The sequence below is a fragment of the Adelges cooleyi genome, unplaced genomic scaffold (genome assembly GCF_023614345.1).
Source record: "Adelges cooleyi isolate 19-005CV unplaced genomic scaffold, UGA_ACOO_1.1 ACOO_flye_CR_arks_rails_tigmint_CR_PRNA_2, whole genome shotgun sequence".
Taxonomy (NCBI): Eukaryota; Metazoa; Arthropoda; class Insecta; order Hemiptera; family Adelgidae; genus Adelges; species Adelges cooleyi.
The window spans coordinates 11,000,627-11,024,047 of NW_026095860.1; the positions used below are offsets into that span (position 1 = coordinate 11,000,627).

The following is a 23,421-nucleotide window of genomic DNA, read 5'->3' on the forward strand; positions in this document are numbered from 1 at the left end:
GAATTTTCAAAATTCTTATAAAAAAAATCAAGACATTTTATTATTATTTTTAGTATACATGTTTATTATATTACTAATGTTTTAATTAACTCTTCAATAATTGATACAATTTCATTATTTGTATCCTCAACCTCTAAAGATATTAGAATTATCAAATAATAATTTTTTTTTTAATTATATATAAGAAGAATATTTTTGTTTAAAATTAATTATGATAATAAATAATTTTTATAGTTTTTCTGGTTAACTTGCATGTTTTATAATTCATCGGCTAACCAAATATCTGAAGTGCAGTCACCGCCTGGATACCTAGAAAATATTAAGAGTTAATTAAAATTAAGAAATAAAACAGACGTACAGTAGAATAAAAACTAAAATTTAGTTTTTTTATTTAACCTTTTGATATAGTTAGTTACTAAATTATTATAGAAATATATAAGCATGGAAATGTTTTAAGGCTTTGTTAAAAAAAAGTCAAATAAACGAGTAAGCAAATATAGTAACAGGTGTTCATTAGCTTTTGTGGTTCACCCCAAAGGGCTCCCTTACGACTGCGGACCGACTAGTAATGCTAGATGCTAATTGCAGGCCGAGAAGAAAGCAAATATAGTAAATGAGTAAATAAATTATCATGACACAAAGCCTCTGACAGATTTGTTTGGTGCTTTATATATATATATATATATTACCTTGTTTCATGGGCCATTACAGGTCCAAAAGGTTCTTTTCCAAAGTCCACTAAAAACTCTCTGTCCAAAGTTAAACCTCCTTTTTCTGTGTCTACATCAACTTTAACCAAAGTAGAACCATTTCTGTAAATTATGTTTTAAAGTTGACTAACTTGTTTAAAACTGTGTAATACGTTTATATAATGATAATTGCAATTGATACTATATTTACTTGACAGAATCTGGAAAAAATTCTTTGTCCCACGGTGTGAATAAAGCAGTAGTCACATATAGCCGTTTTCCGTCTAAACTTAATTGCAACATTTGTGGTGAGCCATACAGCCGTCTATCTTTGATGAAAACAGGTAAGGGTTGTTCCTTAATAGACATGAAATTATTTTTTATATTTTTATTCTAGTTATAATATATATCTATATAAAAACAAATTTATAGATAAAGGCTGCACTGTTTAGCCAAACTTGGCACATATATTATTTGGATCCTAGGGCATAAATCTCCCTTCAATGCACTTCAGGGCCCAAAAAAGACAAAAAATATTATAATTTGACCTTCATTAACCACATAAAATCTATTTAATATCTTATAGTATAAACTATAATATAAGTGAACTTCGGGCTAAAAGCATAGTTAGGTAGTTTAAGATTTATAATTATTCAATACCAATGTGTTTCAATGGTATATTTAACCTGGACAAAGCCGGGTTTGTGGCCAACTTGTTATGTATAATACTATACTGCCCTGTTAGGCAAAATTGCCATAATTCGAAAAAAAAATGATTTAACTATGGTATCCGATAGGTATACTAATCATACACATTTTCTCTAGCCAACTGGGTTTTCGAGTTACAGCACTTTTGCTTAGCTGAGCAGTATAGGCCTACACACAAGACATGCAGGGTGTGCACCAGCATACCCAAAGGAGTCTGAATTAAACAATAAAATATTGTTAATTCATTTTAATTATTAACTATTAGATCTATTTTATACCAAATACATTTTATTTTTTCAGATTAGGGTTCATTTATTGTTTAAGAGTCTGTTTCTCGATTGACTGAGCAATACACACACTTATAATATAAAATAACATAATTATCAGATTTACCTTAAGCTCAGTATCTTTTATGACTGTCAGTTCACTTCCTTTTAATATCAACCCACCTAAAAATATTTGACCAACAAGCTGTGGATTTTGTGTATCGGTAATATCATATTGTCTGATATCTCCGTGTAACCAATTAGAAAAATACAGATACTTATCATCTAGTGAAATTAATATATCAGTGATCGTTCCTAAAAAAAACATAAATTTAATAAATAATACATTCGGATAAGTAATAAGGTTAACCCTGTCAAGCGCATTCAGATAATAATGTAGACAAGTTAAAAAATAAAATACATACATACAATAAAAAGCTAGTGTACAATAATACACTAGTCTTACCTGATACTTCTCGTGTACCATTTAAATCCTGCACTGTTTTATTAGGAACACTAATTACCTTGTCAGAACCCCATGAACCATCATTTTTACGATAAAACCTTCAATAGAATAAAATATTAGTTTTTTAAAAATAGTCATACCCGAGTATTTAAAATACACTTTTAAGGCAAGCATAATAATTCTTCATATTTGTTCTGTAGGATAAAATAGTAGTGTTGTTACGCACACAGCCTTTTATCTTGGACAAGTAATTATGAAGAGAAAGAAATATTCCAGATCAAAACTTTACCTGAGCTTTTGTTGAATGTAAATATTATATGAATTTTAACTATAAAAGAAATCTAATTGCATTCAGCATTATGCAACTTCAATTACCTAAATACACAACTATTAACAGCACATCCAACAAAACCTTCACATTTTAATGGATTATGTAAAAAACGAAGTTCCAATGGAGCTATACCATCTGTGCCTAAATCAATTGTTTGTATTAATTTTCTTTCTGACCAAGAATAAAAATTAAGCGAACGTCCATATTTTTCTTTAAAAAAAAAAATCTAATAATAGTCGGGTTATTTGTTTTATTTATTGATTTAAAAATATAAGTACCAGGATCGTTTACGTGTTCAGCATGAAAACCAGTTTTAAAATATTTCGGTGTGCCCCATTCTGATGAAACTAAAACATCCCAATGTGGCTGATACCAGAAGTCATAGCCAAATTCAGCAGTTTTTCCTTTTGTCCATGTTTCTATCATATTTAGTTAACAATTAGTAACATTTTCAAATCTTAAAATTGTGTAATTGCCGTACTATTACCTTTTACCACTCCTTCTTCAGCATCAATTAACAAAAAATCACCTTTCTTATTACCTTCAGCATCACCCATTGTCGAAATCATTACATAGCCATTAGGAAGACAGTGGGATGTATGTAAAGCAGAAACATTTAAATCATGAACGTATTTTGGTTCAATTGTCTGTAAATCATAAATTTACAAATTTATTGTAATTTTGCGGGATTTAAAAAAAAAACAAACTTTGTGCAATTTAGGAGCTCTTTCATCAGATACATCCAAAATATAAATTCGATCAGACCCTAATGCAGGCAAAATTATTTTATTTCGCTTTTTTAAACAATCGCTATGACAACTGCTACAAGTATTCCAACCAAAATGATGTAATTCATCACCAACTTTTTCTACGTAAGTTCTGTATATGACCTGTAACAAATTAGTTATCTAGATTTAATCATACACAATTACGTCTAGATATAATTAAAAATACTAGTAATAAAATTAAATCCCAAAAATATAATATTCAAAGAGTCCACATTTTTAAACTTATAAAAAAAAACTATATACTAAATATTAAATACTATTACCTAATACCTATATATCAGGATATAGGTATTAGGTAATAGTATTTAATATTTAGTACAAAAAACAGAATAATAATGGTATTTATGGACAACCACACAAAAATGCATTACACACATAATATAAGTATAATTTGTATATTATGTTATTACCTGGGAATAAGTTGGGCTCTCAGGATTTACATCAACTGTAGCCAAGTAGTCTGGTTTATTGACTATTTCTGAATTTGGCTGAATGCATACAACATACAAAATTGTTTCTCTTTTACCATTGATAAAAGCATCCATGGGACTTTTGTACCCAGGTCCACCATTTTTTGTACAACCTTTTTAAAATTAAAATATACTTGATTAAACTGCGAATCATAATATGCAAGTTGCTTAATAATAAATATTATAAACAATTATTAAAATCGTAACACATACAAAACAATAATTTTTAATTACATATTAACCATACAGGTCATAAATTCTTAATATAAAATATTATTTAATACCACTTACACGCCATATTTTTCTACTAACAACCGCCGATTGCCGGAAATTTTAGTTTTAAAAATATTATAAGATTTTGTGTATGAAGGCAAACTAATCCAAAATTTATACAATGTAGTTATTATGCAGTTATATATAGTCTATAGACAATACAAATACAAACTGAAATGTATTCTGTAATCTGTTTGTTTTATAATATTGTTTTTTTACTCAATGTTATCAAGTCCTGTGAATTGTGATATGTATAGTTGTTACGTATTAATCAAGTGGATATAAAAATATGTATATACCTATTTTAATTGTCTTCTTGGCGGAAACTTATACTTATTATTATACATTTAAATCGAATGATTTTTTTCTTTTAATATTTATTATAAAACTAGATAGCCGTACCTACGTACGTTATAACTAATAAGAATAGATGTACACATTTCACATATGTATATATGCAAATAATATATAATGTGATAAATAATGCACTTCAATAACAGAACTTGTACAAAGTCCAGATCATTGATTCCAGGTCTCAAAATTCAAGGTTATTTTATTTTGCAAATGTAGTTATTATACTAAGAACCTACCGTTATTTTTTATTAAATTTAAATATAGGTATTTGGAATAGTGGAGAAATATTAATTTAAATTTTTCTGTGGAGGAGTGGCTTGAGCTCTTTAGTCTATGCAGTAAAAATGAAAACTTTCGCAAGTATTTTAAGAGGAATTCATAATATGACAGAGAGGGGTACTTTAGCTCCTTTCCTTTAATATTTTAAACACATATTTTACTTATATAAAATTTAAGTTTTTTTCTTATGACCCATATCATCATTGACCCAATTAAGTTTATTTTGCTATTTATTTGCGATTTCAAACATTCAGCGGTCTGCTGAAGATTGTCTACTTTAATGACCCACAACACATACGTGCCTAAACAAAAATTTTCCAAATTTATGTAATACTTAAAACTTATAAGTAAGTAGAACATCTGGTAAAAGTTTCGTGATGGAGAAATTATTTTAACACTTGTAGTAAGGGTTCAAATTTTCCGATTTACATTTATTGGAAATATACACAATTTACGCAACCATTTAATTTATTCCTTAGTATAATTGTATTAAATTACAATATTATAGAGTAGGCGCTTATAAATTATTAATGATATTATTTTATGCTAACAATAGTGATGCAGGCGATTGGAGTTATATAACGGTCTTCAAATTTATACCGTAGTATTTGGTTTATTATTAGTTTTAACTTTTAAGTTCAATTTCAAAACATACATCTAGGCAGCAATAAAATTCGTTATCTATTATTATTCTCATTGACTGAGATTATATTCAGTCATTCTTTAGCTAATAGCTATACCTACTTAAAAAGTATGGCTAATATTTGTAACCATAACAGATTTTGGATTTGAGGCCTAGTGGAACTATTTTGTGACCGCACACGGAAAGAGTCCATGCGATGGCGTAGGTTATACGGTTAAATGATTAGTTTATAAGGTCACTGGCCAGTTTGTAAAGAATATCAAACAATCAAATTCTTTCCCCAAAAACGATGTTCGAAATGTGTTAATAAAATATTAAATAAATTCAGTTTTTATACATAACTACCAACAATGTTATTAAACATGAACCAAAATTAGAAGACCCGTATAGAAATGCATAAAAATATCCTGTTATTTGTCAACAACATCGTTTCATCCCAGAAAATTGAAAAACTCTTGAGATATAAAATATTTTAAAAGTCTAAAGCAAGGGTCGCAAATAGCAATAGGCGGCCCGGGGTCCAAATACGGACCACAAAGGGGAAATCAATGGACCGCCAAAAATATTTGACTGTTTATACTGTGCTTTTATACAAAAATAAATAAATTTATTAACTAATATTTAAGTATTTTCTGGACCTCGAAATTTTTTTTTTTAATTTTCCGGACCTCCTTAGAAACTAATTGCCGACCCCTGGTCTAAAGACTCAAAAACTGCTATAATATATTTTAATTAAAAACTAAAAATAATTACATGTCTATGATAATACATTTTATATATTTTACTATCATGTAATTCTTTACTAAATTAAAATTATGAAAGTTAACAAAATTATTACCTAAAGTATTTCTTTTAATTTTTTCCTCATTTTCCTAATATATTCTAAAATTAATTCATGTATAGTACAAAATATTATCACTATTAATTTAGATGTGCCTAATCCATAATATCGTATTTTGATATAGTTCAACTAAGGAATAAATTAAATAGTTGTAGAAATTGTGTTTATTTCTGGTTTTATCTAATCTGTGGTATAACTGATATCATATATGACTTTACAACTTATATCGAGTTTATTGCTCGATATATGTTAGACTGCATTGCATACAACTTATAAGTTATAAGTTATAACTTATAATTGGTTCTATTAACCGCCTTTTTAGACTATTAACGCGGTTTATAGAACCAATAAAGTTTTATACACGCCTACATTAATCGTTTCTAGTATTTACAATGCCTTTGTTTCTAACGAATAACGATGTTTATATTAAGCAATAGTTTAAAGCTTTATACATTTACTAATATTGAACCTTTCTGTGTAGTGTTACAGCCGATTTCGATAACAACTTACATAGCTACACCTGCTACAGATAACAATAAAATGTATTATGCACAAATTTAAACTTCTAACCGTACAAAGTTTGTTTCTCTCTAAATAAATGTAACAGAATATTAAAAAAAAAAAAAAAGAGAAAAATATTTAATTAGACTGATTAAATAACTTAAACAGCTTATAGAAAATGTTAAGAAAGATGAAAAAAATGGTTTATGTCAGTATTGTACCACATACATATGCAAAGAGATGTTATGGACTGACGAATTACAAGGGGGTCCCCTTACTATAAGTACCTCAATAAAGCACCTACTATCGAACGTAATACTATTTAATTACGAAAATCAACAGTGAGCTATTAGACAAGGACGTACCATCTCTGACTCTGTAACATTGCCCTGGAATCAGTGATTAGCGTCGTACAACTGTACAAGATGGAGAGCAATTATTCAAGTAGGTACAGGGAAATATGGAGAGGCATAGTGAAAGTGGCAATGGGCTAAACGGCCTGGAATGAGCCAAAAAAAAAAACATCCATGGAACTGAGCTATTAAGGGTAGTCCATTTCTTTATCAGACCACCAAATAGTCTAATTTAAATTTTGACTATTTTCATTAAAGTACTAAAAAGCAAGAAAAAAGTAAATCTATTTTACTATATTTTTCCACTCAATGGTTTACCAATTATAAAATAAGTGTAATATTTCGTATAATAAACTGTGAGCATTTAAAACACATGATAAACAATAAATACATTTTTCTAATAGAAGTCAATTTGTCAAGTTTTTATTTATAATCTTCTCCGTCGTCCAACGTTTGAGGTAAATGACAGTTTTTGGTTTCTGGTAAAAGAAATGTGACGAAACCACCAAATATTTGCAAAACTCCCATCACTACAAGTGTCAACTGAGACCCCGTTCCCTATTTTATAAAAACAAAATAATACAATACATTAAATAAATTAGATTACAAATGAATACAATACGCTTATATTAAAATTATTAATAACTATTAAACAAGTTTCTCACCACATAATTCACAACAGGAAGAACAACAGGTCCAATCATTCCAGCAACTGAACTAACACTTATACCCAAACCTCTCACTACAGTTGGATATAGCTCAGGCGCAAACAATGATAAAACGACATAGGACGACGATATTCCCATTTTTCCTATACAAAACATTACCAGTGTCCATTTGTTATCTGTAAGATGAATATAGGCAATTAGTTAATATAAAATATCAAAATAGATGTCATAGTACCATGGTCCATACTAAATAAGATACCATTATTCTTACATACCTAACTCAGAATAAGTAGCAGCTAAACAAGCACATCCTCCAATCAACATACTAGTACATAATAAACTTTTCCTACCATATTTCATCATGGCAGGCCATAGTAATATATAAGTGGGCAACTCGACAACACCAGCCAAAAAAAAATTTAAATGCTCATCAGAGCTCAAAGCAGGGGCATAGTATGAAAGGCCAACATACACAGTCGTATTGACAAACCTGAATGTTCATATTTAAAATTCATTATAAATTTGTGATGAATAAATAATCATAATAAGTAAACCGTTTCATCTCGATAGAAATATTACCATATAAAAGTCACTGCTAAAGTTTTAAATCGTAAGTTTGGTGTCTTAAATAAATGAAGCACACTATAATTTTCACATGGTTTATTTTTTTGGATTTTAAGAGTCTCATCATAAGTGACCTGTATAAAAAATATCAGAGGATAAGGATATTGGTTATTATATATATACGTCGCAAACGAAAAGTACTTTTAATTGGACAAAATAATCAGATTGTATATTTTTCCCATTTGTTTTTGCCATTTTAAGTAAAATAATTTTTGCTCTATCAAATTGCCCACGTGCAAGAAGCCATCTTGGCGATTCTGGAAATCTCCTAATTCGTATAAGGAAGTATAATAAAACATATTGTTAGGTATTTATTAATATTAGTTAAAAAATGTGTAATTGAGTTCAATCAGACGAATAATTATAGTTTTAATATTCAATTGACAATTACTTACCACCAGTACAAAAAATATGTCATAAATGGTAATGATGTTGCCAAAGCAAGTTGACGCCAATCTCGAAAAGTGTACAAAATCAAAGATAAAAGTACCATGCCGACAGAGTGAGCAATATTGGTGAGTAGAATGCAAGTAGTCCGGTGAGCAGGTCCAACAAATTCTATGGCTAATTATAGAAAAAATTAAAAATGGAAAATATAATTTGTTTTTACCCTTTGATAATAACATTAACTTATGAGTGACGACAGCTAATTACTTACGAAGTACATTGGGAGTTGCTAAAATTGCAGGAATGGTGAACCCAACACCAATTCTAAAAAATAACCAAGTCCAAAAATCTCTGGCAAAAGCTGTAGCTATACCAAATATGTTTTCAATTAGTAAGTATATAAAAAAAGCAGGTCGTCTGCCAAGCCTAAAAAACATTCAAATGTATTTAATACTTCATAATACGTTATAATTAATAATATATGCCGAAAACCGGGAATAATCGTAAAATAAGTAGGTATTTATAGTTCCAAAGCGGACCATTTTATAAACAGCTGCGTTCCTACTCAGCTACATATCCAGTAAGTTTTCTTAAAATTTTATAACAGAGGAATTAAATTACTACTTTATAGTGTTGTATTATAAAATTACCTTTCACGATGAGGGTGATCATCGCTCCCTTTTAAAACCGCCCCCGTGTACCTATAGGCTATATGCAATCGCTCAACCCCTATAGCCACTATAGCTGTTATTATAATTTATAACTATAAGTTATAATATTCAGACACGGACCACGGTTTTCAATAATCTCGAAAGGTGGTTGAATTTTAAACTAAAACTAGAACCATCAGAACTTAAGGATTTGCTTAATAAAAATAAAAATTCAGGTTTAACAAAAATATAGCTGTTAAGCCAGCTCAAAATTATTTTTTCCTAAACAGCCTAAAACTAGGTTCATTAAAATCTCAATAAAAATCCAATCATCATTTTAGTCATCAAAAGTGTAATTCAAAAAATCTACTTGTAACTTATAGACCCATTATTAACCAAACATTGTTTTAAAAGTTGAATACATATATTTTTCGTACAACCTTCATGCAAACCAAGTTATTTTTTCTTGTAGCATATTTATTAGTTCAGCGTAGGTTTTTTATTATATTATTTGATTTATTCCCGGTCCTTTCTAAATATTTAACGATCATTATAAGGTTAGGCTTTGTTATATTACCAACCCATCTTGAAGAAATCCAAATAAAAGCATTCCAAATAATCCACTCAAGCCAAATAACGTCAAAGCAAAAGTGGGATAAAATCGTTTTGAACATACTAAGTTCCACTGAAATATAATATTATGCAATAAAATATTAAATTACACCAAATGCCTATAAACAAATATTATGTAAAATATAATATATAATTTAAACATGCAAAATGAATAAATATTTTTAGAGATTTACACCTATTGTAAAGCCAATTTGTAATTTAAAACGTTTATTTATTATAGATTATAGTAGGTATATCCTAAGCAATTAAAAAACTGATTGTTTGGTGAATAGGGGTTACTTAATAAGGATGTAAAGCTATTCATAAATATTAATGAATTAGTATACAACAAGTGTTTTGAATCATACAAAACATAATTTAGAAAAGAAGGGTCAATGCAATCACTAATAATTAAAAATGATTAAATCTCTGACAAACGCTTTGATGCGATTTTTTATGTAAATAAGTTATTCATAGATTTCCATTTGAGCGTCGTTTTCGAAAGTCATTTTATACTTACTAAGAACTTTCATTAAGGAGTATATACTCCTACTATGAATCGAATAATGTACATTTATTGTTTCTTTATTTATATTTTGCTATTCTAAAATTGTGTAAAACTTTAGATAAATAGTGTAAAGTTTAAAAAATATCGAAAAACAAATTTGGTGCCTATTGGAAAAAAATTGTCCGTTTGGTCCCGAATTAAAAAAAACTGGAATGGCTCTCTTTTTTAGGGATAGTGATTTTTTCTCTGATTTTGCTAAACAGTTTAACCTTATACATAACACAGCATACTAAACATAGTATATTTATCCATTGGTAAAATTAAAATTTCATATAGCGTAAAGACAATAAAATTGTGATTTCAAAATTACAAAAAATTTACTAATTAGGGTTGATCTTTCGGGGAACGGAAAGCGCCAAATTTTTTACAAATAAAGACTTAAACGCAAAGGCACTTTCTGAATTGTCTACCGAACCGATTCCAAATGTTTTTTATGTTATAAAGTTTAACATCTTCACTATGGGAGCTAAAAGGCTAATTTTTTTTTTCATTTTAATAAGCGCTTCTTTTTATACTTTTTTATAGTTATTTCTAATAAATTTAACTAATTTTCTAATAACTAAATCAAACACCAGCCTTTAAGCTCCTATAGAGAAAATAGTAAGATTCATTGAAAAAGAAAATTGAAATCCGTCCAACAGATACGCCAATGACATCTACGCGAGTCCTTTTTAACAAACTTTCACTATAACTCGGAGAAAAATTACTTTAAAAGTTTAATAACTAGAAAAATTTAATATTTGTTCACCCTAAAATTAGTTGGCATGAATAAAATGGCTACTAGATTAATTTTTGTCAAATATTGCCTATCCTTTGCCCCTTAATAAAAAGCGCTTTCCGTTTCCCTTACGCTATAATATATACTAGTGCAATTACGCATTGGACATTTTCATTTTTCTTCATCCTACAATACAAGAGGAATAAAGTGGTAAAATAAAGAATACAAATTGCATTCAACGTAGGGTTGAGTATTTTGTGTTAATAATCAATAGCCATATTAAATTACAAAACTATTGTTAATTAAACGCCTCCCTCCTATTTATGGCATTGGTTTTTGTTTTGTTTTAGGTGTAAAATGTCTGACTTCAAACTATATTTCAGCTCTTAAGTACTAAAACTGGGCCATAAAAATACGAAAAACCTCCCCTCTTATGGATGAGGGACTTAATGAAATTTTTTTTTTTATTAGGCGTGACCGATTTATGCCCCATACAAATTTCAATTTAATTTGTACTTTTGGTGTGGACTTTTTTTAACTATTTGGACTTCTCAAGAGCCAAGGCACCGTTAGGGGAGGACTGGTCGGAAACATGTTAGCAGAGTTCCTAAATTTGATATCATGTTGTTTGTTTATTAACTTTTTTAAAGTGCATTTAAGTGTATTTAAGTTTTTTAACGTGCAATTGTATTATATGTTCGATGGTAGGTACATCACTATTCATATTTATAAAAAGTAAAATCTAAATGATTAACTTTACTTCGGTCACAATCGTAGATGAATACCGACTCAAATCATAATCCCAATTATCACATGTACCATTCATAGAATTCAAACAATGATTTAATTTAGATGTATAATTGATGTTACTAAAATTAAAACAATCATGAGATCAATAAAAATTGATGCTGAATTTTATAAATCATGCATAATATATTTAATATTTACTTTTCTTCTTTACACCAATGTTGTGGGGTAGCAGCCATGAATAATTGATTGTATGCATGAAACCCACATGGCAAGACACACGGTAATACGATTAACCAAATTAATTGTTTTTGATATAGCCCATATTCACCGAAGTCTATTAATATTTTATCAAAATCCATTTTTAGCTGTAATTAAAGGAGCTATAAGGTCCGTAGCTGGTGTTCTAATACAAATATGTTTACCAACAGCTTATGCATTTACCTAGTTAATTTTACTCCCTCTTTTTATTCTTTTATAAATCAATTACATGACTCCGAAAATAGTTTTTTTATAACCATACAACTTTATATAACCTGCAGGTAATGTATTTTGACACTATTAACGCGTCTATAATAAATAAGTATTATATATATATATATATATATATAATATAATGTAAATGTATATTTATTATAATATTTTATATTTCCAAATATGAAATATTAATGAGTAACAAATTATAACTTTTAAGAAAAATTTTTCTACCAACCTAAAATTAGGTATTGGTATTAGTACAGAACATTGACGTATATGTTTACAGATATTAAAAATCAATTGTATGTTTTTGGAGGTATGTGATATTTTAACTTTTATTTGAATTAAAGATCCCAGTTCTAAAATTGTAAAAAATGAGTACTATCCAGTGATGAAACATTATAGGAGATGTCTACCCACTTGAAGATGAATAATTCGTTTTTATTTTATTTAAATAGCAAATATTTTTATGGATGTACGAACAGGCATCTATCGAGTCTATATAGCAAATAAAATGTTGGTTTTACAAACGATTTATAAGTGAAGACGTAATACATTACCTTACTGATTTAACTCTGATCATTCAGAAATGGCAAGAGAGTAGCTGTGACTCAAGTTAAAATATAAATATGTCGAACATTAATAGATATTTACATTTAAACTTACAACTAATATTAATTTGCGACTACAATTAAAAAAAAAGTTTTTTATCATTGTCAAAAATTAAAAAAACAATGTTAACACTTTACCCTAAAAATGAAAGTAAGTAAATGTTCCCCGGACCTAAAAATGAAATACAATTAATTATTTAATTAATGTGTTATTTATGTAAAATATTTTAAAAGTAGTACTTTTTTTCAAAAAATGTTATAACTATAGGTGTTAACTGTTATAATAGTGGTAGTTCAGTAACATTTCTACAGTTTACAATAATTTAACATTACAGTAAAAACAACGAGTTATTTTATACTAATATTTAAGTTTTAATGATTAAAACTACATAATTTTGTATACATGTTTATTAATAAACATTACATAGCTAGTATGGTTATTGTTTGATTTTTACAATTTAAATAAGTAATTTTTTATGCACATAAAAGAGCTTTATAATATACTTTTAGCTTTACGTTTTTTCTCTCCTTTAACAAATACTTTGCCTCTTAGAGCCTTTAATCTTTTCATCTCATCGATAAAGTCTTGATGTTCATCTCTAAATAAACCATACCGCCGAAGATTCATTATTAGTAGCCCAGTTTCTACATGACGAGGATAATAATTTATAACATTTTCTTTTTTGTACAAGGGCTCTTCACTAAACATTTTTACCACCTGAAAAATAATATAATATGATAAATCTAAAACACTATTTACTTTTATTCAATTTTATTTACCCTCATAGATTTTTCATTGGTAGGACGAACAACTTCACCAAATATGCGATTGCTGAGCATTTTCATGCGATTAGAATATTGAGTATTAGCATTAATTAGTTCAGTATACTTATAAAATCTCATTATAATCACCTAATGATACCTAAAAACAATAGCATTATAAAAAAAAAACGGCTAAAACGTAATTAAAAAAGAAATAAAGCAATATTTCAATTGCAAATACTTTATTGGAAGTTGTATAAGTAAAAAGATTTATCCAACTAAATATTGATTAGTACTTACAAAATTATATCAATAATATAAATAGTTTAATTTCTATGAATAATAATTAATATAATCTAAATAATATATTTACTTTCTATGAATAATATAATCTAAATTTTAGAAACGTTTTATCCTCCGGAACTCAGAAGCATGGGCTATATGATAACATGCATTAATTGTGATAAGCTAGTGATATCTTATCAATTAATAATAATATGTTTGGGTAATGGTTGATAAAGACGATGATAATGTCACAATAACATTATTATTATATGATAAAATTCAAATTCGATTTTAAAATGATAACTGATAAGTATTTAATTTTAATCCTCAATATGTATTCACTTTTGTAAATTTTGTTAGTTGTCATATTTAAGAATAAAGGAGCTTTATAAAAGTTCAATTACCCGCAATGATTCCTGCGTTAAATTTATTTTTAGATTCTGTGGTGGATACAGTAAGTATTAAGTATTTCTTATTATTCAAATTTTATATTTAATTAATTTAAATAACAAATCATTATGTTGCTAACAGACAGGGGAAGACATTTTACATTTAATATGAAATTATTTTTTTTTAAGATAGCACCACCTATTCCAGCATTGGAGAATTGTATATACCACTGGGAAAAGTTCATCTCAAACTACCTAGATTGGACTACCGATGGAGTATGTTCAAACACACATATTGATGTAACTAATATTCCAGTTCATCTTGAACATCTTAAACAGGTAGATACACCATATATAAATGCCAATTTAATTAATAAAAGAAAAATACAAGACTAGGAAAAAATGTATAAAACAAAACAAATTGTGTTAACTTTTACTTAAAAATGCTGGAGGCCTAGTGTGTATACAGCGAGGCTTTTATTGGTTTAGGGTCACTGAAAATGAATGTTTGTACACGGTCATGTTTATCTTAATAGTGTGCTGAACTGAGCCGGAAAGTGAAAGAGCGATTGCCCTTAGGGCCTCATAGGTAGGACACTAAGCTTGTTATATTACTTTTTTTTAACTAACCGAGAAGGGCTGATATTTATGTAATTATTAGGCTAGATTCTATGATCGCCCGAGTCTATATTTTATCCCAACTCGTCTCTGGTTCTTAAAGCTTGACCAAGTTTCCTAAACTTAAAATAAAAAGTTAAAATGTTTTTGTATTTTTTAATGCTATTTTCGCCTTGACACAAAATGCTCATCTATTATAAATATGTGTTAAATTTTTCTTCCATGATTTTTTTCCTAAGCTGTACCAGACTTAATCTTTTTTGTTATAACTAAGTAAATTTGTTTTATATACAACCCAAAATAAAGGTACTATTATCAGAAGATGAAAATGATAACTACACCACAAATTCTAGCATGGAATATGCACTGCAAAATGATCTCTTCAATATATTGGCTATAATTGCAGAAAAAGAAAAATTAATCGGTCTCAGATTATATATTTTAAGATTTATGACAGATCTTATTGAAAAGTTGAATAATCCCATGCTAGCACACCAATCTGTTTCAAGTGCTCTTTTGGTAAGAAATTATATTTTATTAACTTTTCTTTTAATCACAGGCATTAAACTAAATATATTCAGTTTAACGGCGATCACATGTTATATATTTATATAACTAAATATAAATGTATATAATTTGTGTTTTTGCCTTTAGAAACTTATAAATTTGTGCGACTATGTTTTACATTCTGAAGATCAAACAGATCAAATCCATTTTCTGTTTACACTATGCAGTCTGTTGAAAAGTCAACCAAATGCCGCAGTTCTATTTTTATCTCGTGTAAGATTTAAATATTAACCTATGCATTTAAAAAAAATAACATTATAAATAACTATTTTCTATTTATTACAGGACTCTGAAAATTACAATTTAAAACATCCAACTGCACAACCACAAGGATTAAATCTCTTAGATTGCCTTCTTTCCTATATTAATACCAAAGTTAGTATTTTTTTTTTTATAAATAATGGTGTACATAAACTAAATATTGTTTTGAGTCATAATATTTTAAAAACTCAATATTATGCGTCAGTTCTCAAGGTCGCCATGGAGCAAATAATAAATAACGATCCTTAAAAGACCCAGTGGCGAAAATAGGAAAAAAAGTAGGTTTAATCATTCAAAAACTCTTTCAAGCCCCTCCCCTCACCACTAAAAAAAACATAACTATCAAACTTAACATTAAAGATTTATGAATGACATACCTAACTTATTTGCTTACAGGATACAAATGTGTACATTTTATTTTGTAAATGTATATTAATTTTAATAACATTAGAAGAAGAAATAGTAGGAAACTCTATCGTTGAAAATACAAAATTGTGTCTTGTACTATGTTCAAATTTAAAAAATCTGTTTTGTATGTTACCAACAAAATTAGATTACAATGGCTTGGAGGCGATTGAATTGAAATGGAGGTAATTGTTTCTGATAACTTCACTGGTCTTATAGCAAAGGTTTTATACAAGTTAATTTTAATTGTATTTCCTATTTTCTTTTATTATGAAAGTTATATTTGTATGATTTCAGAACTGATTATGACGCAACATACTCAAATGATGTAACTAAATTCTTTTGTTGGTTTGATTTTATTATTGAAGTAAGTTTTTTCTATTGTGTTATTTTTAATTTAATATAATATTTTATCTAAGAGAAATTTATATTAATTTATTTTTTAGGTAATTAAACACGGACAATTTATTATATCGTGTAACATTTGTGAGTTATTAAAATCAGTATTGTTTGATGAAATAATGTACCTGTCTTTGGAAGAAATTTCTATTTCTACAGTATTTATAATTAAAAAAATGTATTTGTTAGCAAGAAGCTCTCCTTTAATACATAGTATGTGTCATAATTTTTCTTTTAATTAATTAAATCTTATGTCATGACAGAAATTAAATGTAGCTAATTTAAATTGTATTTTAGTGATCAATAATTGGATTAGATCACCAAAAGACAGCAGAAATGCTCCATTTGAAACTTTAATTAAGGTCTGCTATACCAAAGATGAACTTTTAACTTTTCATGTTATGAGTTTTTTTAATGTTAAGTATAATCATTATTATTGTAGGTCTACTTAAAAAATTAATTTATTAAATTTGATTGCAGGTGATACTAAATGAACTGGATAAGGATAATTTAGAATTTATAGTTTTACAATATGTAAATAACAGAAGCTATTACGAAGGAAATAATTTTGTAACATGGAGTGACGAAGAAGACGAAAGAGAAAAAAAAACATTGTTAGGAATTAACAAAAGTAACACTAGCTGTACACTCGCACCATCAAGTATTGATCGTATAATAAATAGGTGAACTAAGAATTTCTTATGGGTAAAAACCAAAGTAACCCATTTCTCATAAAGTTGCTCTTAAAATAGGTTATTAACTCTATATCCACAAAATCTACAATCGGACTCGTTACATACTTTCAAAAATTATATAAAAGTAACAAATGACAAGTATGAAAACGTTTTTGACGTATGTAAGCATTTTGATTGGCCAACAGAAGCAATAGAAATTGATAAAACAAAAGAATTTTATTCAGGACCATTTTTAGAAATGATTTACAGCAAAATACATAGCATTCCAAACCAAGTACTTATTTAAAAAAATAAGTATTGTCTATCATATATTATATTAATAATATTAACTTGATAATCTTCGGATGTATCCATGTCTTTGATTTGTTGCTGACGTTTTAGACTCATTGCAGAGTTCGTTTTAATTGCTCTAATGATTGATTCTGCAATGAGTCCTAGACGTCAGTGCGATGGATACTTTCAAAGGTTATCAAGTAAGTAATAATTCAATCCATGAAAGCTTTAACATATTTATGTTCAAATACTTCCAAGACAGTATGGTGAAAACAATATTTGCGTAAAAATTGACACCCACTGTAAGAAAAAAAATGTGTAACATCAAAATCTGATCACTCTACAAGACGTTATTTCAATGAGTATTCTAGTAAGGCATATATCTGAGCAACAAACTTGTTGCATCCGGAATTCTTATAGTTTTTTTTTGTCTCTACTGAAAAGTTTCATTAATGCTGTAGCGCCATTTTTGTCTTGGACGTGTTGTTATAATTTAATTATTAATTGTTAAATATTATAAATGTTTTAACAATAAATTGACAATTTTTATTTTTACTTTTAGAGTCCATCAATAACTTTACAGATAAAGAATATTTTAATATTACTTAGTTTTCTACCACACCCATATTTACATGAATATTTACTAAATTCTACTGTACCTTTAAAACGTAATGTACCATCAGCATATAATACTTTGTGTCAAGTGATTAAGAAAATACAAAGAACTATATTGACACTTCCTAACTATTATAAAGAGTTGAATACTGCAAGAGAGCGAGTGTTCAATAATAATACTTATAAATTGTTTAAAAATGAAAAGTAAAGTTTGAATACATCATTTATAATTATGCTTAATATATAAAACAAATTTGTATTTATTTTAGAGAAGAAAAGTCAATATTATTTGATAATGCTGTAATATTGGAAGAATTGTGCAAAGAAATGGTGGCTGTATTATTTGTTAAGTATCACTATTTTAGCTTATATAAGGAATAGAATAATTTCGTAATTAATTCCTATTTTATTTAACTAACATCATGTTAATAAAAAATATATGTTACTATTATGATTGTTTACATTGTTAGATTTAAATAATTACTTCTTGTTATTATATCATTTCATTTACAAAAGATATTTGCTCGGGTCTGATTGGTTCAAAACTTTATTTTAGTGTATGAGCCACGAGGACTGAGCATTAGCGATTTAAGCTCTGAGTGAGTGTTCATTGAAGATTGCTTCTTTGCTTTCCTATTTTTTTCCAAGTAGTCAAAGAAATTGAAATTTTCGACAGTCCATTTAAATTCAATTTCCTCATAAGCCTCGTATATGGTTTGTACATCCTTAATAGCATTGGGTAGTACTAGAAAACAGCCTAGGAATTACTAGTAAAAAAATTTAGAATTTCAAATTTACTACATAATTCGGTACTACCCGACATCTCTGATAATGGTCAGTTGACACCCATGTAGTTTCTGGTCAATAACAGATAGCAAAGTAGCACTTCCTATTAGTATATTACTAATTTCCCAGTGTTATTAGAGTGATTTTTATTTAAATTATCATTTTTAATTCATTTATTTATTTATAAGAGTACCGCCCCGCTGGGGGCAATGAGTACAGATGCAATACAATAATTTATAATACACACAGTACGTATTTTAACATTTAACTTAGCTTATTCACTGGACCATATACCTAATTACATACAATTAAGGCACTTAATTTTAAATTACTGATATTATTAACAAAATCGGACAATTTATTACATATATTTAACATTCGACATATAGGACTATTTATAACATAATTGTTTGATTGATGCTCTACAAAAAAAAACATTATGATGCCGAGTGTTCACACTAGGCACTACTAGAGATAATCTCTCTAGGAGTTCCGGGCTATCAACTAAACCGTTAAACATTTTAAAAATAAAAAGTGTACCCATGTATAAACGTCTATTTTTTAACGAGATCAGGTTACAACGACGCTCAATGTCGACAATTGGGTGGCCTCTCATAATAATTTTAAGTGCCACAAACGTATACATTTTCTTTGGATTTTTTTAATTTTGTCGATAAGACCAGCCTGATTGGTGTTCCATACTGCCGACCCAATTTCTAGACCCGAGCGTATTAAGGCTGAATAAAGCACTCTTAGACAGCCTAAATCCTTAAATTCACCCCAATTGCGTTTAATAAACCCAATATTTCGATAGGCTTAGCACACATTGAGTTAATATGTGTGTTAAAAGATAAGTCGGTAGACAAAGTGACACCCAGGTCCTTAACATTACTTAGTACCTCGAGGTTTATTTAATTTCAATTTATTAGTTGCTATTTGATTTTTAAAAAATATTGAGTAAAAAAAGTGTTTTATTTGATTGGACTGATGAGCATCCGAGTTGCCATATGACAATAAAATAGTCAAAAATATAAATGAATAGGAAAATCAAAATAACACATTACGGTCTTATGGAACTTAAAATTAAACTACACACTTAAAATAATGTAACATATTACTAGTTGATAGCCAGTCATCAATTGTATTAGATACATTATTCTATATTCTAATTTGGAATAGGAAATATGAATTATTGAAATTTGAATCTTTATAAAGATAAAATAAAAACATCTGGGTTAAATAAAGAAACTGTGATAGGTACAGAGGATGCAGAGGGATGAATCTTCTTTTTTCAACTATCTTATGCAAATAAGCCCGGTCAGGCAAATGATCCAACATTTTTCCCTACACACATGGGCAGTGGCGTACATTCATCTTGCTATGGGGGGGTTGTAAAAAAATAATACTACAGAACCAGATGTTTCAAAATGATAAACAACTTTTTTCCCCCAAAAAAATAATTATTAATAAGGTGATTTGTTGGAATATTTATCCGCAAAAAAATCAGACTTCTGTTCAAAAAAAAAAATTATTATTGCTTGATAAAAACCAAAAAGGTTTTACATAATTTGAGTACATCATCAAAAAATTTAATGAGCGGTGAAATTTTGTACAGAAAAAAGTCCTGTATAGATTTGCTACCTTAACTCTGCAGAATTGGTTTAGTGGTTAAAAAATTATCATGGGTCCAGACGGCAAACAAAATAAAATTAATAGATAATATTAAAAAGAATTAATATTCTATTATTTCGTAAATACAATGTGCTTTACGTTAATTTTATCATTTTGTAAATGCAATGTTTAATGACATTCTTATGTTTATCTCGTTTGGCGTAATGGAAATGGTACGGTTTTGGCAGAAACCCGGAAAACGGCCATGCCCGTTAACCAATGGGCTATTGGATACCTATTGATTGGTTGATTTACTCACATTATAACCTAGAAATTTAACAAGTTCAAAAAAAAAATTGTATAATATGTATTCAATATAATGTAGCCTCATTAAAAAGTCCTAATATTGATTATACATAGGAACTACTAGTATGCATAATCAATAGTTCTATCATCATTCTAATTTTTAGAGGAGAAAAGGTTTTTGATATTTTTTGGGGTTTTCAAAATATTATGATAATATTATGTATAAAGAATTTCCCATACAAATTTGGAGCTAATTAAAGTATTTTAAAATTAAAAAATATGTAAGCTTTATGGGCGTTTTATTTTGAAGGGGAAGATGTGATTTTTTTAAAATTTTTGTTGCAATATAAAGAAATCTTTTTAGACTTCAGAAGTTTAAACGATATCATGAGTATGGGTTCATACACAAAATAAAATAAGACCCTATCTATTTGTAAAAACAATACTTTTTTTGCTCCGCACTGAAGCTATAATAAAAACATCATTGTAAAACCTCAGCTCAACATCGTAGCTAACCTACCACCTTACGGGTATATATGATTCTATAAAAAAATAGACATCATTCTGTTTATTATACAACCGTGGTCGTCCTCGGGCCACCCTCTGATCCTCCCCCCCGTGTAATGTGTAGTCTACTGTAGACTAGCAAATACTGCACTTTTACAATTATTTAGGCGTCACTGGTTTCATTTTAATTGTTTGGTCACAGTCACCTATTACAATTACCAAACAATTATGTGACTAAATACTGAACATATATTATTAAAGGCATTTATCCTGTAATTAAGTTAAAATTTTAAAAAGTAGGCATAAATGCATGCAGTTATCTATGCTATTGTTATAATTTTTTTTCAAAATGTATGGTTTTGTACCTTAATTTTAACTAGGTATATAATTGGCTGCTCGTTGTTGCTTTGAGTTTAAAAAGACAAGAATACGAGATATTTTCAAAATTCGTTCATACTTTGTCGTGTCAAAATCAACTTGAGTATTTTTTTTACGCCAAAAACGACTTACTAGGTATAGGTAATAATGTCTAAAGACATGCCCTCTCTTGACTCCGACCCAACTATGCTGGTTTATTTAAATATATACGTAGATACGTATAAAATATACAGTATTATATTATTAGTTAATAGTGAAATATTAGGTATTGAAATAGATAAATAATTATATATTTATTGCAAGTAGGTACGATTGCCCTAAAAACTATTCATAATATTATTACTACAATAATAACCATTTAATGTCTTCTTTGTAATTATAAATGATTATTTGTTATATTATTAAATAAAAAAGAAGATACTTAATTATTTTAGTGTGTACCTATGTAGAACTAAGATTTACATTTTTAAAAACGTGGCGGTTAACATTGATTGATGTAAGAAATTAACCGGTATATAAATATATTATAATTTAAAAAGATAAAACTAATAGCACACAAAACCGCCAATTTGTTATCGGGGCAAACAAACACAATATAATGAATAATATTATAATATACAATACATAGAAAGTAGAAATATAAATAATATACATTTATTAGGTATTCAAAAATCCTTATTTTGGACAAAAAATAAATATATCCTATATTATTCATAATTAACGTGACCATAATTTGATTTACTCAAAGAAGGACACCTGTAAATTTTAATAGGAAAATCATACTAATTTTTGCGTAAAATGACAATACTAGAAATATAGTATAGGTATATAATATTTATTATATAATTTATAAATTATATAATAAAATTTATAAAATTTATATAATAATATTTATAATTTATAAATTATATAATATATATAAAAACACAGACAAATGTTATAAATTTATAATAGATTAAACTATTCGACTGGTTTTTTATATTTTTCGGATCCACAAATCTGCTTTAAAATATCCTATATTCTTAAATATATAATTTAATATGAATCATAATACATTCTAGTATAATTTAATTAATTTAATAATTACACGCAGTAGATAATAGGTATTAATTTGGGTATTAATACTATGAATGTATACGTGTTTTAACAAAATCAAAAAACAAATTTAAATAAGACATTATAGCAATATTATATTATTATAATTTTTTTTAAACTATACCTACTTCCTAGTATACTTTATGTAGCTATAATCAGATATACCCTATTATATAAAAAATATAACTAGGTCTTGTGTTTTTTCCCCAATACTTCATAGAAAATAGAACGAATATTATACTGTCGCATACGAATGCAGGTATAAGAACAATAATTGATAAAGCACGACCTTTGTCCATCAAAATTCGTTTAACCGTAAAGTGTAAACATTGTGGCTATTGAAAAAAAGCCACTATTATACATATAGTGTTTACTTTTTATCGTATTCACGTGGTTCCAACTTCCAAACAATAACAACATGTTTATGCAAGTCAAATGTCTACTA

The 23,421-nt window shown here is 27.7% G+C and overlaps 5 protein-coding genes across 10 annotated transcripts in view; 2 read left to right on the forward strand and 3 right to left on the reverse strand.

Moving 5' to 3' along the window:
* Window positions 1-85: 85 nt before the first annotated feature.
* LOC126833915 (methanethiol oxidase) lies at window positions 86-4,192 on the reverse strand. The gene is made up of 11 exons (XM_050565499.1): window positions 4,010-4,192; window positions 3,659-3,831; window positions 3,168-3,350; window positions 2,948-3,107; window positions 2,739-2,879; window positions 2,505-2,670; window positions 2,130-2,227; window positions 1,791-1,978; window positions 901-1,046; window positions 690-812; window positions 86-309 (listed from the first exon to the last, which is right to left on the reverse strand). Exons 1-11 carry the CDS (start codon window positions 4,014-4,016, stop codon window positions 258-260), a joined length of 1,437 nt encoding a protein of 478 aa, XP_050421456.1. The 5' UTR covers window positions 4,017-4,192; the 3' UTR covers window positions 86-257.
* A 3,089-nt stretch (window positions 4,193-7,281) lies between these two features.
* On the reverse strand, window positions 7,282-12,432 carry LOC126833914 (beta-alanine transporter). The gene is made up of 10 exons (XM_050565498.1): window positions 12,138-12,432; window positions 11,950-12,058; window positions 9,873-9,976; window positions 8,913-9,067; window positions 8,650-8,818; window positions 8,396-8,522; window positions 8,210-8,328; window positions 7,906-8,120; window positions 7,628-7,806; window positions 7,282-7,520 (listed from the first exon to the last, which is right to left on the reverse strand). Exons 1-10 carry the CDS (start codon window positions 12,296-12,298, stop codon window positions 7,386-7,388), a joined length of 1,473 nt encoding a protein of 490 aa, XP_050421455.1. The 5' UTR covers window positions 12,299-12,432; the 3' UTR covers window positions 7,282-7,385.
* A 994-nt stretch (window positions 12,433-13,426) lies between these two features.
* LOC126833917 (28S ribosomal protein S33, mitochondrial) lies at window positions 13,427-14,243 on the reverse strand. 4 transcript variants are annotated; one of them, XM_050565506.1, is made up of 3 exons: window positions 14,163-14,243; window positions 13,805-13,945; window positions 13,427-13,742 (listed from the first exon to the last, which is right to left on the reverse strand). In XM_050565506.1, exons 2-3 carry the CDS (start codon window positions 13,925-13,927, stop codon window positions 13,518-13,520), a joined length of 348 nt encoding a protein of 115 aa, XP_050421463.1. In that variant the 5' UTR covers window positions 13,928-13,945; window positions 14,163-14,243; the 3' UTR covers window positions 13,427-13,517. The 4 variants fall into 4 exon arrangements, with proteins under 4 accessions (XP_050421463.1, XP_050421462.1, XP_050421461.1 ...); XM_050565505.1 differs by having other exon boundaries at window positions 13,805-13,946; window positions 14,160-14,241; XM_050565504.1 differs by having other exon boundaries at window positions 13,805-13,946; window positions 14,087-14,211.
* Window positions 14,244-14,370: 127 nt separating this feature from the next.
* LOC126833913 (FHF complex subunit HOOK interacting protein 2A-like) lies at window positions 14,371-18,766 on the forward strand. Its single transcript, XM_050565497.1, has 13 exons — window positions 14,371-14,525; window positions 14,650-14,799; window positions 15,385-15,597; window positions 15,733-15,858; window positions 15,931-16,020; window positions 16,303-16,496; window positions 16,609-16,678; window positions 16,758-16,923; window positions 17,008-17,126; window positions 17,191-17,393; window positions 17,463-17,679; window positions 18,241-18,497; window positions 18,563-18,766. The coding sequence occupies exons 1-13, from the start codon at window positions 14,481-14,483 to the stop codon at window positions 18,672-18,674; spliced, it is 1,962 nt and encodes a 653-aa protein (XP_050421454.1). The 5' UTR covers window positions 14,371-14,480; the 3' UTR covers window positions 18,675-18,766.
* A 447-nt stretch (window positions 18,767-19,213) lies between these two features.
* The window catches only part of LOC126833916 (uncharacterized), an 8,892-nt gene continuing 4,684 nt past the window's right edge, over window positions 19,214-23,421 (forward strand). For 2 of the 3 annotated variants that reach the window (XM_050565502.1, XM_050565500.1), the window contains exon 1: window positions 19,214-19,327. The gene's annotated coding sequence lies outside the window, so the exon portion shown is untranslated. Of the gene's footprint in view, window positions 19,328-23,144 lie in introns of those variants that run through there. The other variant, XM_050565501.1, reaches the window with a different exon arrangement.

What these genes read in the sequence shown, in the direction of transcription:
- LOC126833914 (XM_050565498.1), bottom strand. Translation starts at nt 12,298, where the DNA reads ATGGATTTTGATAAAATATTAATAGACTTCGGTGAATATGGGCTATAT. An exon ending in TTTGGATTTCTTCAAGATGG is followed by an intron (nt 9,068 to 9,872) that starts GTTGGTAATATA and finishes AATGTTTTTTAG; the next exon opens with GCTTGGCAGACGACCTGCTT. An exon ending in AGCAACTCCCAATGTACTTC is followed by an intron (nt 8,819 to 8,912) that starts GTAAGTAATTAG and finishes TTCTATAATTAG; the next exon opens with CCATAGAATTTGTTGGACCT.
- LOC126833913 (XM_050565497.1), top strand. Translation starts at nt 14,481, where the DNA reads ATGATTCCTGCGTTAAATTTATTTTTAGATTCTGTGGTGGATACA. An exon ending in ATTGATCGTATAATAAATAG is followed by an intron (nt 17,394 to 17,462) that starts GTGAACTAAGAA and finishes CTCTTAAAATAG; the next exon opens with GTTATTAACTCTATATCCAC. An exon ending in AAATTGTTTAAAAATGAAAA is followed by an intron (nt 18,498 to 18,562) that starts GTAAAGTTTGAA and finishes TATTTATTTTAG; the next exon opens with AGAAGAAAAGTCAATATTAT.
- LOC126833915 (XM_050565499.1), bottom strand. An exon ending in TTTTTTCCAGATTCTGTCAA is followed by an intron (nt 813 to 900) that starts GTAAATATAGTA and finishes CATAATTTACAG; the next exon opens with AAATGGTTCTACTTTGGTTA. An exon ending in GTAATGGCCCATGAAACAAG is followed by an intron (nt 310 to 689) that starts GTAATATATATA and finishes AATATTTTCTAG; the next exon opens with GTATCCAGGCGGTGACTGCA.
- LOC126833917 (XM_050565506.1), bottom strand. Translation starts at nt 13,927, where the DNA reads ATGAGATTTTATAAGTATACTGAACTAATTAATGCTAATACTCAATAT. An exon ending in CCAATGAAAAATCTATGAGG is followed by an intron (nt 13,743 to 13,804) that starts GTAAATAAAATT and finishes ATTATTTTTCAG; the next exon opens with GTGGTAAAAATGTTTAGTGA.